The sequence below is a fragment of the Lutjanus erythropterus genome, chromosome 19, assembly GCF_056507025.1.
Source record: "Lutjanus erythropterus isolate fLutEry1 chromosome 19, fLutEry1.hap2, whole genome shotgun sequence".
In the NCBI taxonomy this organism is placed as follows: Eukaryota; Metazoa; Chordata; class Actinopteri; order Lutjaniformes; family Lutjanidae; genus Lutjanus; species Lutjanus erythropterus.
In genome coordinates, this window is record NC_139335.1 from 23,232,722 (window position 1) to 23,255,117 (window position 22,396).

Consider the following 22,396-nt stretch of genomic DNA (forward strand, 5'->3'; position numbering starts at 1 on the left):
GTGAGTTGCAGAGTTTTTGAGATATAATGGAATTAAAGGACACTCAGCTTGTGGTGCTCAAAGCATCAAAAATATAAAAGAAAATCAAAAATCCAACACTATTGTCTCTTTCCAGAAATCATGACCCATTATCATGATTTTCTTTCTATGTTAGAATCTACCAGAACTACTTTTGTCTAACAGACAGAAAATAGTTCCTACATGAAACCATTCACAACGAGGTTTGTAGATTATTTTAAGTAACCAGGTCATGATTTCTGAAAAGAGACACTGCTGTTGAATTTTTCAGTTTTTTAGTTTTATTTTAATTAATTTTATTTATTTATTTTTGTGCTTTGAGCACCACAAGCCAAATGCAATCTAGTGCCAGACAGACATCTCTAAAACTCAGCAACTCAAACCAAAGCTGTCTAATTGGATGAATAACTCTTCAGGTAAAAGGAAAAAATGTGTATTTTTCTTTTTATTTGGGAGTTAAAATAACCAGCACAGAATGTCATGGGGTTGGCATTCAATCTGAGGAAAACAAAAGTGGAAAACGTGTCCTCGAAGCACATGAGAATGGAAAGCAATTGAATCACAAGCAGAGTCTACCTGCTGCACTGTTTGTATGAAAAAGAATAGTACCTCTGTGTGAATGATGTCTTTGGAATAAGTTTTTTTTTCCCAAGGTCCTTGTGGTGAATAGCAGGTTTTGTGAAGCTGCTCAACATCATTATCATTCTGCTTTTCCATAACATAATTCTACTATTCTTATTTTGGTCAATTCTGTACACACCACTGCACTTCAATTATATGTCTGGCGAGAGATCCGTCCTCTGTCGCTCCCTCAGGGGTTTCTTCCTTTTCCCTTGTTAAAAAGTTATTTGAGGGAATTTTTCTTCATTTGAATCAAGAGACTAACCTGGATAGAGGGTGCTGATGCTGTACAGATTGTAAAGCTTTTAAGGTAAAATTGTGATTTCAGGATATATAAAAGAAACTGGCTCGTCTAAATTTGAATATATCCTAAAGAGAGCATACTTTGAAATCCACTATTTACTTAATCACAATCCTTTAATGCTGTATTATCACTAATATTCCTCATTTTTGATTGGTTAATGCAGAATTAAGGGGTCATATGTGCTAAAAAAATCCTATAATCCTGATACTTTAATCACCTTAGATATTAAAGTCTTATTTGCACAAACAGTGCAGTCACATGTTTGTATGAAATATTGAATGCAGGAGACTTGCTCTGCCATTTTTTGATCAAAACCTCAGACAAGCGGAGGAAAAGTTATTGATTTCTTTCCTCATATTTTGGCACCTGTTGCCAAGCTCAAATACGCACTGCTGTGAGCTGCACTCGACCCTCAGCTCCGATGGATTTATTATTATCAAACTGTAGATTTTTCTTTCTCTGACATGTCAGAGTCAGTGAACTCACCATGAACTCTCAGAATAGAAGTGCAGCTGCCACGAGAACAATGATGGATTCTTTCTGTGCCTGTATGAAGGATGGTGGTGTGGTTCGAGTAATGGCTGCCTTTTATTCTTTTCAATGCATGAGTGTGTGAGACTGCAGACAAGGAACTAAGGAAGTAAACTGTGAAATCTTTGATTCCTACATTAATTGTTTACATGGAAATAGACAATGGAGTCTGGCAGCCTTGTACACTAGATGGCACCATCAACTAACTGGAGACATGACTGGAATTTTAAACAGCTACATAACACATGTACTTATTTAATCTCTTTCTTGTTCCTTCTCTTCTCTTCTCTTCTCTTCTCTTCTCTTCTCTTCTCTTCTCTTCTCTTCTCTTCTCTTCTCTTGATAAAATTATATGAATCTGGTTCAATACATCAGATGTTAGAACAAACAGTCCTGCAGCACACTGACACTTTCTTATGCAAGAAGTTTATTGAAGGTGTTTGATCTTAAGAATTTAAGACAGATCCATTTCTCTGTAAAATTATTAGTGGTATCACTTTATTGAAGGTGTTTGATTGTAATAATTTAAGAAAAAAAGCATGCCAAAGGGTACATAAGTAAAAGCATAACAGAATCAAAAGTTACCAAATTAGAAGTATTCATTATGCAGCAGAATATGATTAATTAACATGCTGAGCCAAAAACTGGAAATGTCTGTGATTTTGCTTTTAGTTAACTAGAAAGGTGATTTACTTGAAGTCTAAGTCCATGTGATGTCCTGCCCCTAAAGTTTCATAAAATAAAATAATTTCTTTTTCTTAATTTTTTATGAGTAACGATGTGCAGTTCCCTCTCTCCCACCCTACAGTATCACCCACTCTTATAAGAAAAAAGTTATGTAACTGTTCTTAAACTGTATGATAATTAACTTAATTGCTACCTGCCTAACATTAGCTACCTGATGTGTTTTCACTAAAACAAGCTTAAATTTCTTACTACTGTATTTACTTGTAGTTTGTTAGCCAAAATGAATAGTTTAGGTAGGACTGATGCAAGGATATTTTTGCCTGTTTTTTACCATTATTTATTTATTCATTTATTTATTTATTTGCTGTCATGTTACTGCTAGTGCAGTAACATAGAAGTAACAGCATTGTAGTAAATAACGTCTCAAGAAAGATTTTTTTCACATCTTTTTTTTTTGATAATGAGCTAATTATACTAATTATGCAAACTGCCCAACATGCATCTTTTAGCAGCCAAGTTGAATTCCATTCACTTGGCCTATAGACGACATATCAATCATAAAAGATTGTTGGAAACATCATTACTGTGTCCAAGGAATTTCCAGTACAATTATGTAATTAATATAATGTAACATAAACTAATTAATTTCTATTACATAGACAAATGTTAAAATAACAGAAATTATAGCACTACCAGTAATTAGTAAACATTTCATTGTTTGTTAACAGTGAAATAACTAATAACAAGAGCTTAATTAACTATCGATTTACCATTGATTAGCGATTGTTATTATAAAGTGTTAATGATCAGGTGTCAAGTAAGAATAAAGAAGGAAGAAATGGTATTGTGACATCTCTAAGTAGGAGCATAAAATACAAATGATGTACACATAAATACTCAAATAAAGAATCTTCTTGCATAATATGCAACGATTCTACAAAAAGCTAAAATTAAGGCATTTATACAGCTTTGTTTTCACTATGAAATAGTTATTTTTCACTGCTATAATACATAGCAGTGAATAAGCTCAGTATCTGTCACCGCTGTAAAAAGATAAAGTCACTTGCTCACAAAGATGTCAAAGAATAGCACAATTTCTTTGTAGCAGAGGCAATGCTTTTAGATTTTCAAGTAACTGAGCAGCCCTCACCAAATCCCCAGTACAGATTATGGGTAAAATCCTGTGGAAAAAGAGCACCAACAAAATGAAAAATTCCCACCAAAGGAAAAACTTTAAAGCTTTTAAATCACTGCAGCACATAATGTAAAGGTCAGGGGTGACTTGGATGATAAACTGAGCTCAGGCTTGCTGGCCACAGAATCCCCCACAGAGGCATTAATAGACATAATATATCAGAAGTATACTTCGATCATTAACTGTGCAGCAGTATCCTCAATACTTCACACAGACCCAGTCTATTTAATGCACTAGCTGCCCTTTTATTATAAGTTCAGAGTCAGTGGGTTGTGCATGGACTGTGCTGCAGTGCTGAACAATCATTTAGCTCCAGTAAACCAAAGAAACAAAACACAATTTTCTACCTTGTGCACTTGAATCCCCAAATGCATTCATGTACAGAGGCAGTGTTTATACTTTAATCACCCTAAAACACTAAAATGAAAATCATTTAAAGCTACAATCAACAACAGAGTGACAAAAGAACCCACTCTATTGCTGCAAAGCTATTTACAGCCAATGCCACGGGTGACTACTGGTGTATATGCTGACTACAAATGTGTGGGGCTCAGACATTACTCTTACTTTTGTATTTACATTTCACAGCCTCTTGTTGTCCCCCTCTCTGCAGGAGTACTTACAGTCTACTTTTCTGTTCTAGTGGCCCAGTGAAGACTGAGAGCTATTTTCTGCTGCAGACATGTTGGATGTCTCCCTCGCCCATCGCATATTAGAGCTTTCGGCGCCTACGACTTTGAGAAGTCTTAGCTGAAATCCCTCTTAATACTTGTGTGAGAATGCACATCACACCCTAATTTTATACACACAGAGCTGCTCCCCTCACTCAGTGGAGAGTTTTCTTACACCTGCTTTTGTCTCTGTGTGTGTGGTTTTCTATGATAAATGCTTTCTCATGCAGCCCAATGTTCAAAGTGAGGTGCCCTCCAAAAGTGCCCCCCTAATGGACAAAGCATGATAAAGGGTCCTCTAGAGTGCCCTTCCAGTGGACAAAATACAATACAGTGCCCTCTAAAATGCCCCCCCAGTGGACAAAACATGATATAGTTTGATTACGTGGATCGTGACTTCCCCACACATACACCCTGCCCTTCAGACAGTCACTGTTTCTGCCAATTAGTCTCTCTAATGCAAACTCATAAATTTATTTATTTTAATTAAGTGTGTGTGTGTGTGTGTGTATGCATCACACTGAGGTTAACATGCATTTTACTGGCAAGCATGCTTTAATGAAACTCACTGATGGCACCAGGTCTGCAACACACACACACACGCACAACCCCTCACCACGGCCATCATTCTGTCATCTCTGCTGCTGTAGAGCTGTTCCATAGGGAGCCTTGAGGCTGACTTATGGCCATGCACACATCACATTACAGTAGGCCTGTAATGTGTTGCTGAGCAGGAAAATATCAAGCCGTGGGGGAGGAAAAGACTCATTTACGGATTGTTATGTGTGCAAGAAAGATCCAGTTTAGGACCGCAGCTTCAATGAAAGCTTGAGAAAAAAGACAAAAACGTACCCTCTTCTTTGCAGCTGCACATAGCATGCATTTTAGCACACACTGCAACATCTGTATGATAGCAGACCCAATGTTTTATATTTGTAGGGGAGACCTGGGACAAAAGTATACAAGGAACGGCTGCATGGACGTTTTCTCTTGTAACAAGGAAGTCAGGAACATGCTGCGAAGTCCTCATGACGTACACCCCATCACTGAGTTCACAAGTGGAAATCAGACCAATCAAGTTCAAATCTTTGACCCCTGACAGCCAAATTCTAATCATCCATCCTTGAGTCAAAGTGGACATTTGTGCCAAGTTGAAAAAGATACTGTTTTTAAGCTAATGTTTATTTTAATGTTTAATTATTGAAAATTGTAAATATACATCATCTCTTAGACCCACCCATAGGCTAACTATCAGGAGACAGTGGAGGGACAAAAATAACATGGTGTTACTTTTGTCTTGTTATTATGAAAGACATATTTCGTTGCTGATTATGTTGGCAGGAAATTTTCAGGGTTATGGTGAGGAAGACCAACAGAGGTCTCGCCAGTCCAGATGTGTATGCTAGAGTGTGTGAGGCTGTTTTATGTGTGGAGCAGTCTGTAAGAGGTGATTATGCACTGAGGTGAATTTGAAGCATTGGACTAATTTCATGCAATGGCAACATTTAACATAATAACTTGATCTATTTGCTGGGATTACTAAATAAAGCATTAATGAACGTTGCCAGAAATATCAACTACTAGTACCTTTTGTCATTGATTTATTCAACTGACTCATTAAAAATTAATATAAAAGCTTGGGATTGGTAGAGGGCATGTGCATGTTGTTCAAGATGTGTAAAGAAGGAAAAACAAAAAAGTGATACTCTGGTCCCTGCTGTCCTCTATTATCTCCTGTTCACAATAAGAAAAATCACAGATTACAGTTGAGACACTGCCTGAAAAGTTAGCTCTAGGGTACAGGAGGAAGACAGATTGTACAGAAAGTGTTCTCTCGGTCTCTCTCTCCCCCTCACTCTGCTTCAGTATTAACTGGCTGGATTTTGCCTGAATACTGAGGACATGCGCGCTGAACAGGGGGAGGAGGTGAAACACAGATCTCCTGCTTCTCATGTTTTGACTCCATGACCACTCAATTATGGTGCGGAACTCTCATTTTCTAGTCGCCTGTTCTTGATGAAAAGGGAAAAAAGTGGGGTGGGTTTTTTTTCTCAGTTTATTTGCATGAGTCTAATTTGATACTTTTGTTGTTTTACTGCTTTTAGTTTCTTGCGGAGTGTTTTTATTAGATTTTTCTAATAATCGATCTTCCCCGCCGCAACCCTGAAGTTCATTGTTATTATCTTGGCCGCCGGGATGGTGGCCTTCATCGGAGCGGTTATCTGCATCATCGCAGCCGTCCACACCGGATCCTCCAGGGCTGCCGCGGCGCAGCAGCAACCAGCAACCGACAACCACTCGCTGTACCCGGACGCGGCGGCGCAGACCCCCGCTTCAGGAGGCTCCGTGGCTCGGGCCGGCTCGCTGGGCGCTCTCCATGGTTCTGAAACGCCCGATTCAGAGGCGCCAACCTTCAACATCGGGCTCGGCGGGCTGGACGGGGTCACCGGACTCACCGGGCACGATCCGACCGTCAGTCGACTCATCTGCACGCCAATCCCCGCCGGGGAGTGCAACCCAAAAAACTTTCAGCAACAAGCGGAGGACCCGTCGCTGTACGCGGGCGAAGACTGGGGCTACCTGCGCACCACCGCGGAGGAGCTCCGGCAGACGGTCCTGCAGCAGAAGGACCAGATCTTAACGGACCAGCGGACCATCAGGGAGCTGACGGGGAAACTATCAGAGTGCGAGAAGGGGCTGGACGGCAGGAGCAGCGGCGCGGACAGACGCGGGAGCGCCGCGGGGCTGTTGGGGGGCAAAAGCGCGGCGGAGGAGGCGCACCTGGAGAGGATCATGGTGCGGGACAGCCCGGCTTCGACGACCGACGGCGTCCACTTACTGACCGTCAGGGCTGTGGATGAACTGGAGCAGGCTATCACTCAGCTCAAAGACCGCATAGAGAAACTGGAGGTATGTGAAGAAAAAACATCCACAAAAAATCATCCTCTGCATGAAACTAAAACAGCACTTGAGGATGAATCTCAAGGAGCAGTTTGGACCCATATGATGAGATTTTAAAGCCATAAAGAAGGATCTCATAGAATGGTGTTTAATGGTGTGATAAGAGCTTTGAATATTAATGTACTATAACTGCAAGGCTAGCTACATTTTGCTGTAGTAAGTGATTATCAGACTTGACATTCTTGGCTATTTTTGCGTCTGTTTCTTATTCTATAGTGGGACTTAAACTATTATTTCCATTATCAATGAATCTGCTTAGCTTTTTTTCTCGGTCGATCAGTTAATTAGTTGTTTGGTCCATAAAATGTCAGAAAATGGTGACAAATGTTTTTCACTGTTATTTCTTCAAATGTCTTGTTTATTCAGACATAGAACTGAAGAAAACAGAGAATATTCACATTGGAGAAGCTGCAATCAGAAAATTTGGACACTTTTTTCCTTAAAAATCAATGATGAATTGATCATAAAAATGCTTGACAATAAATATAATAGTCAATTAATAATGGATCAATAACTGTAACTGCACTCTATAGTCTCTTTTAGGATTTTCTGGGCATGCATGAGGTTTATGAAAGCAAGGGACTTCAATTTTAAATGAGAACAAGTGAGTTATCCAAAAGCCTTTATGTGTGCCATTGGATGTTAGCAGCCAAATATAAAATTTTTTAAAACAACAACATCAAGTGAAGCAGTTCACTAATTATTATTTGACAAACTGAGCACAAAATAAGGCATGGGAATCTCCTAAGAAGACTCTTCCTTCCTCTTTGTCCGCATATAATCAATTAACCCAATCATGTGATTCAATTTGTGTTAATTGCTGAGAGCATCAACATTCAGTGATTGTGTTTAATTATAACTTGTCATCTGTTCAGCTCTGGCGAGGATGCTAATTCATCATGCCAAGAAAACAGACTGAGAGTTAAAATGAAAAGAAAGAGAGAGATGAGAAGTGAAGCAGGGGGAACAGAGAGAAACAGTGGGGGAAGGAGAGGAGAGGAGAGGAGAGGAGAGGAGAGGAGAGGAGAGGAGGGGGAGGAGGGGGAGGAAGGAGAGGGGAGATGAGGATAAAGATAAAGTGGGCAGGAGAGAAGGCAGAAGGAGGAGGAGGAGGAGAGAATATAGCAGAGTAACATGAAACATGCCCTTATCTGACCAGAATCCGATGATGTATAACCTCATTTTTGGCTGAAGCAAAGCCATGCATAATTTATGAGTTGCCTATATTTGTTGAAAGCACAGACTAAACGTGCTTCTCTGCAGTATGGTACTCTAGTTTATGTAGGACATTTCTGTGTGGGTCATTTTCTCTAAAGATTACGCACACTTTGTCTGTTTTCCATATCGCCTGCACCGCCAGACAAAAACCCTGCACTTTTCAGGAACTCCTCGGCACACGTTGGCCTCGACAGAATAAGATCTGAGCGGATTTCACAGATGTCAGGGTGACATGTAGTTAAACCTACAACACAGCACTGTAGCCAATCTGTTTTTCTCACTCCCACACTGTTTCTTTTACCATCCAAGTCACGTTTCTGCGTACAGCAGGTACTTGGCCTATTTCACTAGCACAGTGTGGTGTTTACATCAGATCATGTGTTCTGGTGAATATACAAGAGGAGCGTTCATCAGGGAATACTAGTCAGGTCAAATAACTGTGCTAAATTCTTCACATCCCCAGACTTCTTTTTGCATGTGGTCTGCTGGTCGCTTTTTATTTCACAGTACACAAATAAGAGCTATCAAGCTGTAGTTTGTATCAAATTAGACAAAGACAAGAAATAACACATAACCTTTATTACACAGTGTTAGACCCTTTATTGCAACATTATTAGACTTTCTTTTTTTCTGTACTATAAATTAAAATGGGCCTTTTGGGATTTGTGTGTGTTTCACAGCTACCGTTGATTCTTCCACATGATTGGAAGGGGAGAGTGAGGCGAGATCTTTTTAATCTGCAAGCTCATGGTTAGATGCCACTAAATTATACACAGTGGTCCTTTAATACAAAGTACAGCTTGTTATGTCTTATTAGTCTTATAAGATAAAGTGCGAGTGTTTGGCTGATCATGCATCATGAATACTCACTAGATTTCCGCGTATGTATCTACAACCAGAAAACCTGTAGCAACAGCCCTTCTTTGTGTATCAGATGAAAGAAAGTGTCTCAGACAAGGTGATGTGTTTGTTAATGGTGTCAATATGGAGGCAGTGTAATAGTTCTCCATTTACCTACCAAGAACGCTCGGTCTCTGATAGCAGGTTGAGCCATTATTCTCTACACCATCAGTATGATTTCCATTATAACCAGAGGCTCAATGATAGTAAGCGCTCTGTAATATCCTGCTGATCCAGCTCCAGTGTGACGATCCTTGGCACCGTGCTTCACCTTTGGAATGGGCTGTGTTTGAAATAAGCGAGTGAGGGACGATATTTTCTAGTCTATGCTAGGTGGCTTTTTTTGCTATTTCATTTCTATCATTTTTTCGAGTGAAGTACAGATGCTCTGGTTTTTCATGTTGTTGTTATTAGGATAATATAAGGCAGCATGGATGGGTGTAAATGAACATAAAAGATTTATAGAACCACAAAAATCCACAAAATCCCACCCCCTTAAATACAGAATCAGGAACATAAATGATCACATAAAAGACATTTAAAAGAGCATTTAGAGCAGATGAAAGTGCAAAGCACAGTAAAACATTATTAATTGTAGGCCATCTTATAGAAGTGAGTTGAAAGCTGCAGTGATCTCATACTGAGGGCATCTCTAATTCTAACATTATTAATTGCTGTGTAGTTCTTCCAACATTGTGGGTCCCTTAAAGTTGCTAAAAATGCATATATGTCAAATACAAATACATCAAGAAAACAAATGTTTTATCACTGGACATACTGCACAAAACAGCTGCCTAAAATTAGACCAAAATCCACAAGATTACAACCTAGCAGTTCTGTCAAGATTGGCAAAAATAAAGATAGACAGCACATCTCCACTTCCTCCTTTGGGATTTATGATCTAGACTGCAGCCAGCTGTCACGGGGTGATCGAGAGATTTTGACTTCACTTTTGGGGAACTCTCATGATATCCTTTTCTATATATGTCATTGGGTTTTACTTAAGCAATGCAGTGCTTTGTGCTAAATGCTATCATCACCATGCTTACATGCTGATGTTAAGCAGTATAGCAGGTAATGCTATACTGCATTACCATCATCACCATCTTAGTTTAGCATTAGAAGGATAATATTTGCTAAAACAACTGACTGGCTGACTTGGGCCAACAGACTGACAATGTGCAGCTGATAAAAACACAAACAGATGTAAGACATATAAAAGTTGGGGTAGGTTGTTTATTTTTGGCATCACTGGGTAGAAGTTAATAAGTGGTTTGAGAGAAAACTAGCCATCTGCTCCTCCTCTTGGCTCTGTTTTCAGGCTTTAACGATGATGGGAGACTTTGACCAATCACAGGTCGGTAAGATAGTTCATTGCTGTGGGGTAGAGGCATGTAGAATAGAATAGAATGTATTTATTGTCATTGTACATGTACAACGAAAAATAAAATGCCAAACCAGTCAGTGCATCATTCAAGTTTTAGAAAACTAGAAGGAAGCATAAAAAAAAACCTAAAATAAATAGTACTTTTTGAGGAGATAAAAACACCATGATGCTTTTACCACTTGTGTGCCACTCCAGATTTATTTTGTACACATTTATGCCTTAGTGGAAATTGAAATTTTTGTTTTCTCTACAAATCTACACATGTAAATACCTGCCTCGGAGCCTCACCCCAGGCTCAATAGCAGAACTGTCAGGTATATTGGAGAGTCATGCCCAGACTCACAGGAATGTTCTTGATTCAAGGCTCTCCATTAGCATACGCATGATATAAACAGATAAACCAAAAGGTGCATGTCTATGAAGAAAGAAACATTAAAGGCATTTTACAACTTTCTGATAGGATAAATTTACAACACTGATGGATATCTTGTTGGTTTTTTATCACAAAATGTAACTATATAACTGGATAAAAGTGTCTGAAGAGATAGAGTAATAAGTCCAGCAGAAAACATAGCTTGCATGCTAAATAAGATGAATGAGGATTACAGCAGAAATTCCATCCATCATGTATCATTTTTAGGCCAAAAATCTACATCTGAACTCCTTCAGAATCTTAAAGCATACAGTTCTGCAACATTTTTAAAAGAACTTACATTAACTTCTGTCCTGTTCCTATTCTACAACATGTGTCATTTCAGTTTTCAATAGTCAGAGTTGGAATTACTTCCTTTAGTTTATCTGTATCATTTATACAATTTAGGTAAGAACAGTGTACAACTGCATGGCTTTATGAACGTGTATGTATTTTCTTGGTCATTTCTTGCGTACTGTTAAAGTGTACCCTTGGTGAATATATGGGACCACGCAGGTTTTAGGAATCTTGTTGAGTCTGTGTTTCTTACTTTCATTCCCCTGTGGTATGGGTGTTTATTTCAGAGAACCATAATGCAGTGGAGCTTGGTAATTTGTTGTTGACTGAAATAGTTCGTTCTCTTGGCAGCCTTGTCTGACTTGCAATTATTTGTTGCCTTATACTTAATTGAAAAAAAAAAATCCCCGTAGACATTAAATGGCTCAGCTTAATGAAAATCTGTTCAGACCCAAAACTTCACGAGTGAGTCTCAGATACAGAGATTTATTTATCTTCTTTGTCAAATTACCCTGCTTTAGTCCTGCCAGGCTATTTTTACAGAAGCAATGTGAAAACATAAAACACAATATTACAGTCGATTCTAAACAGTGTTGCAAAAGAACACAGAGCAGCCAACTGTGGTAAGGTTTGAGATTCAATCTGTTTTGGCTGCTCCTGTTAGGGGTCGCCACAGCGGATGCTTCTTGGCGGCCAGGCTTTGCCCAACCCAGCTTGAATCTGCAAATTTGATTTGGCTTTTTTTGCCAGGAGCCTTTCTTGACACATGGAGAGGTTTTTGGGAATGCACCTAGAGGCTGGGGTACAAACTGGGGTTCATTGTTTTGGAAATGTCGACATGTGGCCATGCAGAGGTGGGGATCAAACCACCAACCCTACAGTCAGCAGGCAACTCACACTACCACCTGAGCCATGACCACCCTCGAGGTTTGCAATTCAATATAAAGGGGAAAAAACACAGCTTAAAGGAATAGTTTGATGTTTTAAGAAATATGTTTATTCTCTTTCTTGCTGAGAGGTAGATCAGAGGATTGATACCACTCACATATTTGTCCATTCATTATATAGCTATACCTGGCTACACCTCAAGTTAGCTTAGCTTTGCATAAATTTAGAAATACTTATTGCAATGTATTGTTAAGATGCAAAATGGTACTATGGTCCCAAGTTCCCTTAATAGATTGACTTCTTGTGCACAGTTTCACTTTGCCTCCCATGAGTAAAAGTGATGGCTGAGTGGTTAAGGTGTTAGATCCAATGGCAGGGTTCAAATCCGGTTCACAGTGTTAAGGTTAGTACAGGGTTTGCCCGTATTGAACAGGACTTTCAAACACAGATAGGACGGGTAGGCCACTGCAATAAGGACTGCAGCTTGAGTACATAGAGTGCACACTATACAAGTGCACCCCTTAAAGATAATTTTTATCTCACAAACGTAAGACAACACTAACAACATTTATTTATAATTTTTGAAAAATAATTTTACTTTTGTTTGAACAGGAAACATCTGGTGGGTCAAATCAAACCGTATAACAGGCCAACTTTGGTCCACCCTGATCCAAATGAAGACCAACACTACAGAGGTGGCTGGTTTGCCACATTCTGCTGTAATGGCGTTTTTTCACACTCACTAAAAGGATTTTGAATAAATTCTTTTTGCTTCTGCCATTGTTTTGTCTCCAGATTCACACCAGTCCTGGTGTTTTCTATTCCATTCCAGGTTTTTGTGAGAACCGTTAGTTACTTACCATACTCTAATACTCCACAGTCTCCAATTAACTGAACCAAATTTAAGCCACATTCTTGAAAGCTAATTTTCTAGTTTAACTGGTGCAAATTAAGGCCAACTCCTGTCTGTGAACTAGTCTTAAATCTCAGTAAAGAAACACAACAATTTGTGGTTTTAGGGCGAGACTGTGTGTAGGACTATTTCTTGGCCGGGTACATAGCAACCGTCAGGCAGCTGCGCCCAACCAAGAAATAGTCTTTAAAGGAATGAACTATTCCTTTAGGGAAAAAACATTACATTGACTGCAGCATAGTGAAACCTTGTTAAATCAGACCCTCCATGAATCACCAGGCATGATGTAATGTTTCTGCAAAATCAATTATTAATTGGGTCTAATTATTTCTCCTTACATAGGCATGTAACAGAGATAATGTTGAGAATTACTGCTATAAATGGGATGTACGTTTTTGTAACTATCTGAACTGTACTTAATAATAACTTCCCTAAGACTGTAAAACCCACACTGTGAACCAGTTTTCACCCACTGTCTCCCTCCTCTGCAGTCAGATATTGGCCCGTTTCCTCACAACCAGACGGACAGCAACACCTCAGGAGTGCCAGAGGAAGGCGGGAAGTCTGGCGGCCCAGAAAGGTTGGCTGATCCTGGGCCCAGAGCTGGTGCTGACAGGCCCTGGAGAATGGAAGACTTGGAGGGGGAGCTGGAGAGGAAGGTAGAGCTGCTGGACAAAGAGAGAAAAGCCCTGAGGCTGGAAACAGAGAAACACAGACAGGAAATCGACAGGGGCCTCAATAAACTGCACCACCGACTCTCAGGACTGGAGGAGGGTGGGTATTAACGGAGAGGTTACTTAAAAAATAATCAGGATGTCTGTTTATGTGTGCATGTAAATTTTAATGTATAAATGAATAATAAGGTACTGTGTGACTATTCACTTACATGCTTGAGTGTTTGAGATTGCATCTCAGTCTCAAGACCAGTTTCAAGACAATTTTTTAAAGGTCTCGTCTCGGAATCGACCGCACTTTTACTCAGTCTTGTTTCACCCTCAGATGAAATTACTTATAATTTTATTTTAAGACCAGTCAAGACACCAACTGTGGGAGTATCACTAAATTTCCTGTGCACTGTCTGATTTATTTGCTAAAGATCTTGTAAAAGCAATAATTAATGTGTGTTCTGAGTCTGTCACACCACAGAAACATGTTATTAACCACTCAGCCAAATTTGAATGATTAAAAAAATCATTATGTATATAAAATTTGGTCTCAAATCATGAAAAAATGGACAGTTTTCTCTGCTCTAAAATGCTGGGGAAGTGTCTGCTCCTCTGTCTCAGGGTCAAAAAATCAAAACATATATATGTGTATACATACACATAACTGTCCTAGTTAGTTAAAGCTACAACAAGGAGTTTTTAATTGGTTATGAAACCATCTCAGTTTATTACTGATATCTCTATATGACCTACATAAGTTAATGAGACCATCCGTGAGAAGACTGGCTATTTCTACATAGTTGTTCTTAATGGCTACCAGGCCCGGGTCTCCTTGAAATCAGATGAAACAGCCTGTGTTTACATTTTCCCAGGCAAAGTCACAGTGCGTTAGCCAGTCATAAGCCAAGAAGCAGGAAGCAATTTTTAGTTAGATAATTTTATTTTTGATATCAAATTTATTATTTATGGTTATTATGGTGGACACACTGCCACTTTTGTCCATAGGGACCTCCAAAATCAACACAGTATGAAGGTTCCTTGTAGTCCTTCTAATTTTTACCCATGTTCATACCTGTGAATACACATAAATATATTTATTACCTGTTACACAACATTTTTACAGGTCACCCGGTGGGCAGCCACGTGTACCCAACCTGCTCATTTGTTTTCTGTTGGGGGTTTTATGGGAATATGGTTCTTTAAGATCAGTTTGAGGAGTTTGCCTTTCATACACTTTTTTCGTAATGTGTCATGCAGTGTGGTCCTGGTTATGACTTGGTCTCAGTTTAGGCGGTCTAGACTAGACTCATGTCACTAATTATGAGAGATAATCTGGCATACATGTTACCTCAGATGTTTCCTTTTTGTATTAATCTTAATCAAATAAAGCCACGGGCTTCCTTTATGATGAATAAATCATGTTTCACTTACGTAAAAGAATAAAAAAAGATCAGAAAGACTATGAAATCCATGCCCTGCTTAAGATAAAAACAGATCAGATGTTTTGATGTGAAGAGATTTATTTGATCCTCTTGCCAGATCACTGTACACGACTGAATTGATTTCTCTTTGCATTCTCTATCACTTCCTTTGTTCCATATTCATGCTGTCTTTCTGTTTTTTTTTCCAGGTATCTCAGGGCATTCTTTTCCAGAAGGCTACAGACTGTCCTTCCCGACTCGGACAAACTACATGTACGCTGTTGTGAAACACCCCATTCCAGCACTGAGGGCCTTCACCATCTGCCTGTGGCTTCGACCTGCAGAGGGAGGAATCGGAACACCTCTGTCTTATGCTGTTCCTGCACAACCCAATGAACTGGTGCTGCTGCAAGGCCTGCACACCCCAACTGAGCTGCTCATCAATGACAAGGTACATTAAGTCCAGCTGTATCTATAGCAAATCTAAACTGACTTGTCCATTGCTTGGGCACAAATGAAAGAATATGAGCAACTTGCTCAAAAGGCCATCATGTTGAAAATGGATGCAGGGACAACAGAGAGGGGCCCACATGTACTAACACGCATGCTGACGTGCACTAATATGCATGGCCAGACCGGATATCAAAACAAAGAAGAGAGACGCTTTGATTAAAGCATGCAAAGGGAATGTAACTTAATTCTCTTCTCAGGGCACCATTACTGCACTATGTCTTTACATAGCAAATAGTTGTTTGATGACATCTAGTGAGATGGAATATCGCATACTGCACCTTTAAACAAAACATCAGCACTGCTGCTCAATATGTCAGTTTTTGTCAGATAAAAAGATGAAGATTTAATTTGGGTGTGTGCATTATTGCATGTACTTGAAAATATATGATATTCAGTCCCTCTATCCATTCCGAGATATATTTTAACAAACAAATGTGATTCATCCGCAACTTTGTGTTAGCGATGCACAAACCTTGTACAATTTACTAGAGATGTGACGCTAGAGCTGGAGAAATTTTCTTCAAATTAGGAACCTGTTACAGTGAATTTATGCACCCCCAAAATCAAGGCTTTTCTTTAACATTATTTCAGAGATAGGGCAGGATAAAAGTGTTGCATATCAAACACAGAGTGTAAACTGTTTGTAACTTTCCTGTAAGGTACCGTTATTGGATCCAAGAGTCTGCAGCACTAATTTGGGGTGGATGTAGTGTATATGAGACTTGACAGCAAGCAGGGTACACATCGTGCATAATTTATTATCACCATAATATCACCCTAGAAGAGTTTCACTACTGTTGTCTACAAAGCTCGCCCACTTCCTGATATTCTACCACTTGTACTGTATATAAAAAGCATTAGAGTCTTGAGTAGAATTTATAATGTCTATTATAGAAGAAATAGTGCACCATATTAGCATGCAAATAAGCAGAACACATCAAAACAAAGAACCAATTTAGCAGACAAGCTAAATAGCCTCATTCATGTGTTTAAATGACAAACTAATGTACCACCTTGACGGCATTGCAGGGTGGTGTAGTGCAGTGCAGTGGCTTTAGGTATAATTCAATGAAGTCATTATGGTAATAGATGCCTGGAGGAAAAGTTCTGTGTCCTTGGAGGTAGCAGAATGTCTTTGGGACTGAAATACAGTTTAATAGCCAACTTTTGTACCCTGAAAACTTGAGTGAGAAATGAGACGTCAGATGGGGAAGTCAGATAGCTATACAGCCGCAGCCTGATGACACGTCATCCCTCCAAATGTGTGACATTCGCAAACATCACAATGCAGACATGTACGTCATCTGAACTGCCCTTTTGCTCTCCCATTCCTAGGTGGCGCAGTTGCCTCTAAACCTCTCCAGAGGCAGCTGGCAGCACATTTGTGTGAGCTGGAGCCAGAAGGGAGGAGCCTGGCAGGCCTACCAGGGGGGAAAGCTGAGGGGCGAGGGTCACGCACTGGCAGCCGGACATCACATCAGACCTGGAGGAATGCTTGTACTGGGGCAGGAGCAGGTGATGAACAAATGAGGGTGTGAGAGACTGAATGAATTAAGTGTTAACTGGTGTTACTCCAGAGTAAATCTAATTTGGTATGTCCGCCAGGCTACTGCTGACCACAGCACTGCAAGCAAATAGTAGTTTAGCCACTGCAACTGTGGCTCTGTTACTGACTTCTGCATGAGTTGTAAATAAAAGCAAGAAACACTTTGAGAGCCTTGGTGAAAATAGACGCAGTAAATCTGCAAAATTTGATTTAGTTTGGAGTATAATGCTAGCCGAAGCATTGGAATGGCGTGCTATGTTTTGGGGTGGGGTGGATAAAGTCAGGCCCAGTTCTATGAGCATGCAAAAGCATGCATTGCACCCTCAGTTTAATATTTTGACCCTATGAAATTTGAATAATAAATGCCAAGTAGAGGGCAGGTGTCCAAGCATATCTCCATTTAGGAGACCACACAGACTCCATGGACGCCTTCTATTTTGTTCATGTATATGTAGCAACAAAAGGCTGGGCGCAGGTGAATACTGATCAGCAGGAGTGGGGATTATTAACTACTCTGTCCAACACTTGCGTCTCTGGTCTCATTGCTCAGAAACAGCTGTGCAATCACCCACAGTTAAACGTCATAACAACAGCTCAGCAAAGCTTTACCTGGGGGAAATGTGTGGGTAGTTCAGAGTGTCATGACCTGAGCATATCACCGCAAATCTGCACCCAAAGACAGAGTATCAGGTAGTTGCAATATCAATGGAAATGAAAATGACTTGTGGCTGATGACCTGCAGCCGGCACAATGATACCATCACAGGTGAAATGCCCAGCAGGCAGACCCGCCTGTGCTTACATCTGGTGATGATTACATCGGACTGATGCTGTTTCAGCAATAATTCCAGTGAATCTCACCTTGTACATGGTCACATTATTAATGTTAACCAACAGCTTTTGTACTGCAGTGTTCTTCAAGGATAAAACATGAGCTTCTTTTGCTAAAAAGAAAGTTGGGGAGTTTATGATGAGCCCTGATAACTGGCCAACTCCTTCATAAAAAAGAAAGATAAAGGAGTTATAATAGACCTTAGACCTTTCTAATGTGTGTAGAGGTCTGTATGGTTCACTGTAGCAGTCTAGTGTTGTTTTCAGGTAAACTACTGTTTACAACTTTTATCATTTATGTTTCAACATAATCTGTTTATCAGAGATTAAACTTGGACCACAACAGCTACTACTTTCCATTGCAGTTGCCAGTCTGCACTAGATACTAGTACACCCCCACTCATTTCAGATGCACCCTACGTCATTTTGTTCTGGGACCAGGACTGGATGAGGTGTGTGTGTGCACAATGGTCATTAGGCAACAAGGGTAAATGCCTAGGGGGACCCTCATCCAGAACCGCAAGAACCCCTCAAATATGGCTTCTTTGTTCCGTAGTCCTGCCTTCATTTTTTATCATATCACCTTCATCTCACCAAAAGCAAGTCTACAGTCTTGCCCAGCACAGCAAAACAGTCAAAGCTGGGTCTGTCTGTGTATCAAAGTAAAAGTGTTTTTGTCTTCAATCTCTCGAGCTTCTTTCAAGCTTCCTGTCTTTAATCCAGCTAACTTTGCTCTTTTTTCCTTCTAGGACTCCCTGGGTGGAGGTTTTGACTCATCCCAGGCGCTGGTTGGAGAGCTGTCCCAGGTGGGTCTCTGGGACAGGGTCCTGTCTTCAAACCAGGTGGCCAGCTTAGCCCGCTGCGGGAGGGTAACCCAGGGCATTGTGGCCCCCTGGACCGAGAACGGGATTGAGGCTCACGGTGGAGCAACCAAGGACCCAGGGGAGCCTTGTAGTAAACACAACAGGAGCTCTCAATGACCGATGGGGGAAGGCTTTAAGGAACGGGGAAAGGAAAGAAGGGCAGGGGGAGGGGTAAAGTTGTAGCGATTTCAAGAAGTGAGGATTCAGTTTGCCCAGTATTAACACTGCTAGAGGATTTTCTAAACAACTTCATGTGACATGAACTGACAAGTATGTGAAAAATGAATGGTATGACCCAAATAGAGGCTTTGCAGTTACTTCACCACTGTCTAGGAACCACAGCTGATATCATGGACTTCAGTGGGGAGTGGTGCAGTACAAGATGAGATTAATATGATTGTAATATGAGTACAGATCACATTTTGTAAGTTACTAAAAGTTCGAATCAGATTTGTTTCCAGATCCAGGCCACACTAAACTGTGTTGGCAGTGGTCCTTGCACCTATTCTCTGTGCATTGTTAGCAAAGCAGCTAGCAGTCTAATTAATGAAAACAATATAAAACCTAATATTAAAATACAAGGGAACAATTTAACCATCTGGTAATAATTATTAGCGAGAAAATGTGTTAGCAACGACACAGTTATGGTTAACTGGCCAAAACCAGTATTATTAGCTAGCTGGCTAACTTACCTTCGGAAAGACCCAGCCTAGCTCACTCTTAAGCTAAGCTAATTAGCTGGCTGTTACTGTCAGCTTAATACTTAGTGTAAATAAATTTAAGAGACATCATTCTGATCAAACTATCAGTAAGGAAGCAAAGAAATGTATTTCCCAAAATGTCAAACTTTTCCTTTAAACTTATCAAATCAGTGGAGATGTTGTCATTTAGCAGCTAAAAGTGATGAGACAGCCGGAAGCTGTTGACCTCCACTATGGCTCCCAGAAGTTGTGTCAAGCCAGCTGAAATCCCTCCATGAGTACAGCTGGGTCGAAGTGAAGTTAATTAAGAGCTGCGACAGCTTTAGAGTTGGGAGTCAACGTAAGGTGATGAAAATGTTGGAGAAAGTGGTGGGAATATTAAGTAGAAGATGTCAGCAAGGAGTAGATGATGAAAGAGACGGGAAAGACAGGGGGAAAATAGACAGATGAGGCACTTTTAAGGAGTGATGCTACATTGTTTTCACCGCTGCATGATGTGTTCATATACCTGTAACGTCTTGCCATTGCACTGTGTTGTTTCACGGAAGAGGACAGTGCCTCCTGCATCCACGGCTGGCAGGTGGCTTTCTTTGTTTTTGTCTCTAAAAGCCTGAAGGTCTCTTGTGTTCCCTAAATAAGTTACTGAGGAAGTCTAAAATAAGGAGTCCTATTCTCTGAGGAAGTCAATGCCACTTGCAGAATTTTACATATTTCTGACAAACCTTTGACCCAGTTATGTCATTCTGTGCAAATTTAAAAAATCATCCTTGTATACTAGTACACTTTATGTTCTATAAATAGGCTGACCTAAGTGTAACCTTCAAACATACATAACATATAGTTTTATTGGTTTCATATTTGGGTTGCACCTTATTTTACAGTACACCAAAAATTACATAATGCACTCAGCATTTTAACACAAACATTTCCTCGTTGCAATTTTATAACTGCAGCCTCTCCGTAATGTGGTTTGATAACAACCTGCAACCTCTGACTCTTCCAACCTTCCTACATTCCATGCATGAGTTGTTACTGTATGTTTGCAACATACCTCATCACTTTGATGATTATTCTCAACTGTTGTACGAGACATGATGTTAAATGCAGATTGTTCATTTAAAAAAAAAATGTCTGAAACACTGGCTCTCCCTATAGCATAAAAATAATCCTAAGTGGAAAGTGCCTGTCAGGGTGTTTGTGCCCATGTAAACAAAAGATCAAATTTATTATCCTGATGGAAAATTCACACTGCGAGATGTTTTGAGTTAATTAAGTGTCAGCGTCGGATTCCCTGGTGATTTTTTTTTTTTCAGATTTAAGAGGTTTGATAAAACATTTGAAAACTCCGACACAGGACTTCTGTTGATGCTAAATCAGATCAAAATCATCTTGCTGTGCCTAATAGTGTCTTTGATGATGCCTCTCAGTCTGCAGTGTTATTAATATTATGCCTGGTGTCTGTTCAGCTCATGTCAGAGCTTTTTTTTGGGCTTTTTGATAGTGATGTGGCATTATTCTGTTTACAGTTATTGGAAATGAAAGCTTTTTAACTCTATGGGCAATGTTTGTCTTTTCTTACATGACACTTTTTATTTTACTGTATGCATTGGTATGTTGTCTATTTTCATGTTGTTGTTTGTATGAATACTGTATGTCCATGTCTTGTATGGTGTTGTATTGTTATGCATATGTGCCGTGTACAAACCTCAAATCTTTATTAAAGTCCTAATTTTCAGATGTAAAGAGTGTGATTCTTTTCCTACAATGCTAGATTAGCCTAAAAATGCTTGAATTAAGCCTACAAAAGATTCTGTCAGCTGCTCTTTTATTCAAGGACATGCACAAACAAAGACACTTTTACAATTTAAGTGCTGTTCAGACTTCACAAGGTAAATACTTTTCAGTGACAGGAATGAAAGTACATTTCTTTGTTCTCCTGTTCTTCTGCTCATTTTCCCTCCAAGCAAAGTGAAGGAGAAAGTTCAAGGAGAAAGGCCCCGGAGCCTTGTCCCTCAGGTGCAGCAGGTGTAGATGGGAGATAAGAGTAAATTGAAGACTTGGGAGACTGAATGACTCATCTGTTGTGTATCAGCTACTCATCTAGTCATGAAAACACTGATTCTATTTCTGTGGCACACGTTGAAGAGGCCTAATGAGTTCAGGACCTCTCATTCTGTGAAAGTCTTAAATGGACAGCACACTTCCATATACCAACCTATGATACATACAGCTAATAGAGCAAACAATATTCAGTATATAGACAGTGTCCTTATGGACTGTATTTATGTATTTATATTTAGGCCTGTAGAGTCTGACACTCTTACATATAATAAGATAAATACCTTATTTAATTAAATCCAATAAAATGGACCAGAAATTTTATGGATGTTAAACACAAGAAAATATCTGAAGAACCAAGGCATTTCAAGAGTTCAAGGCGTTTGCTGATGATTACCCTTTTTTTTTGGTCGCGTCGTCGTCATCAGCGAAAGACTTGCTGTCCTCAACATCATCCACTAACTCCCGGCGGGCGTAAACTAGCTGAATACCTTGGCTAATTAATCCGATGACGAAGAAAAAACACAGCTGCCACAGCTGTAACCCTCTTTTCTTCGTAATAAGCTCCTACCGCTTCTCTTTGTGTACTTAATCTTCACCAAAAGCACACAAGTACACCCAGCTTCACTCTTCAGGGTTCACAGCAGGGTCAACAAAACTGTTGCACACATGGCACCACACTCATACCTGCCCCCCCTAAACAATGGAAGGTAGGAACTAATTATCTCTTCGACAAGAGGGACATGAAGAAGAAACTTAAATACCACACATGTAAATGTATAATTAAAATACCAGT

The 22,396-nt window shown here is 39.9% G+C and overlaps 1 protein-coding gene across 1 annotated transcript; it reads left to right on the forward strand.

Moving 5' to 3' along the window:
• The first annotated feature begins 6,024 nt into the window (after positions 1-6,024).
• Positions 6,025-20,241, forward strand: nptxra (neuronal pentraxin receptor a). Its single transcript, XM_084745154.1, has 5 exons — positions 6,025-6,937; positions 13,495-13,777; positions 15,299-15,540; positions 16,938-17,117; positions 18,728-20,241. The coding sequence occupies exons 1-5, from the start codon at positions 6,224-6,226 to the stop codon at positions 18,956-18,958; spliced, it is 1,650 nt and encodes a 549-aa protein (XP_084601280.1). The 5' UTR covers positions 6,025-6,223; the 3' UTR covers positions 18,959-20,241.
• Positions 20,242-22,396: the final 2,155 nt, after the last annotated feature.

Coding starts and splice junctions, on each gene's coding strand:
- nptxra (XM_084745154.1), top strand. CDS start 6,224: ATGGTGGCCTTCATCGGAGCGGTTATCTGCATCATCGCAGCCGTCCAC. Junction 13,778..15,298: donor ACTCTCAGGACTGGAGGAGG/GTGGGTATTAAC, acceptor TTTTTTTTCCAG/GTATCTCAGGGCATTCTTTT. Junction 17,118..18,727: donor TTGTACTGGGGCAGGAGCAG/GTGATGAACAAA, acceptor TTTTCCTTCTAG/GACTCCCTGGGTGGAGGTTT.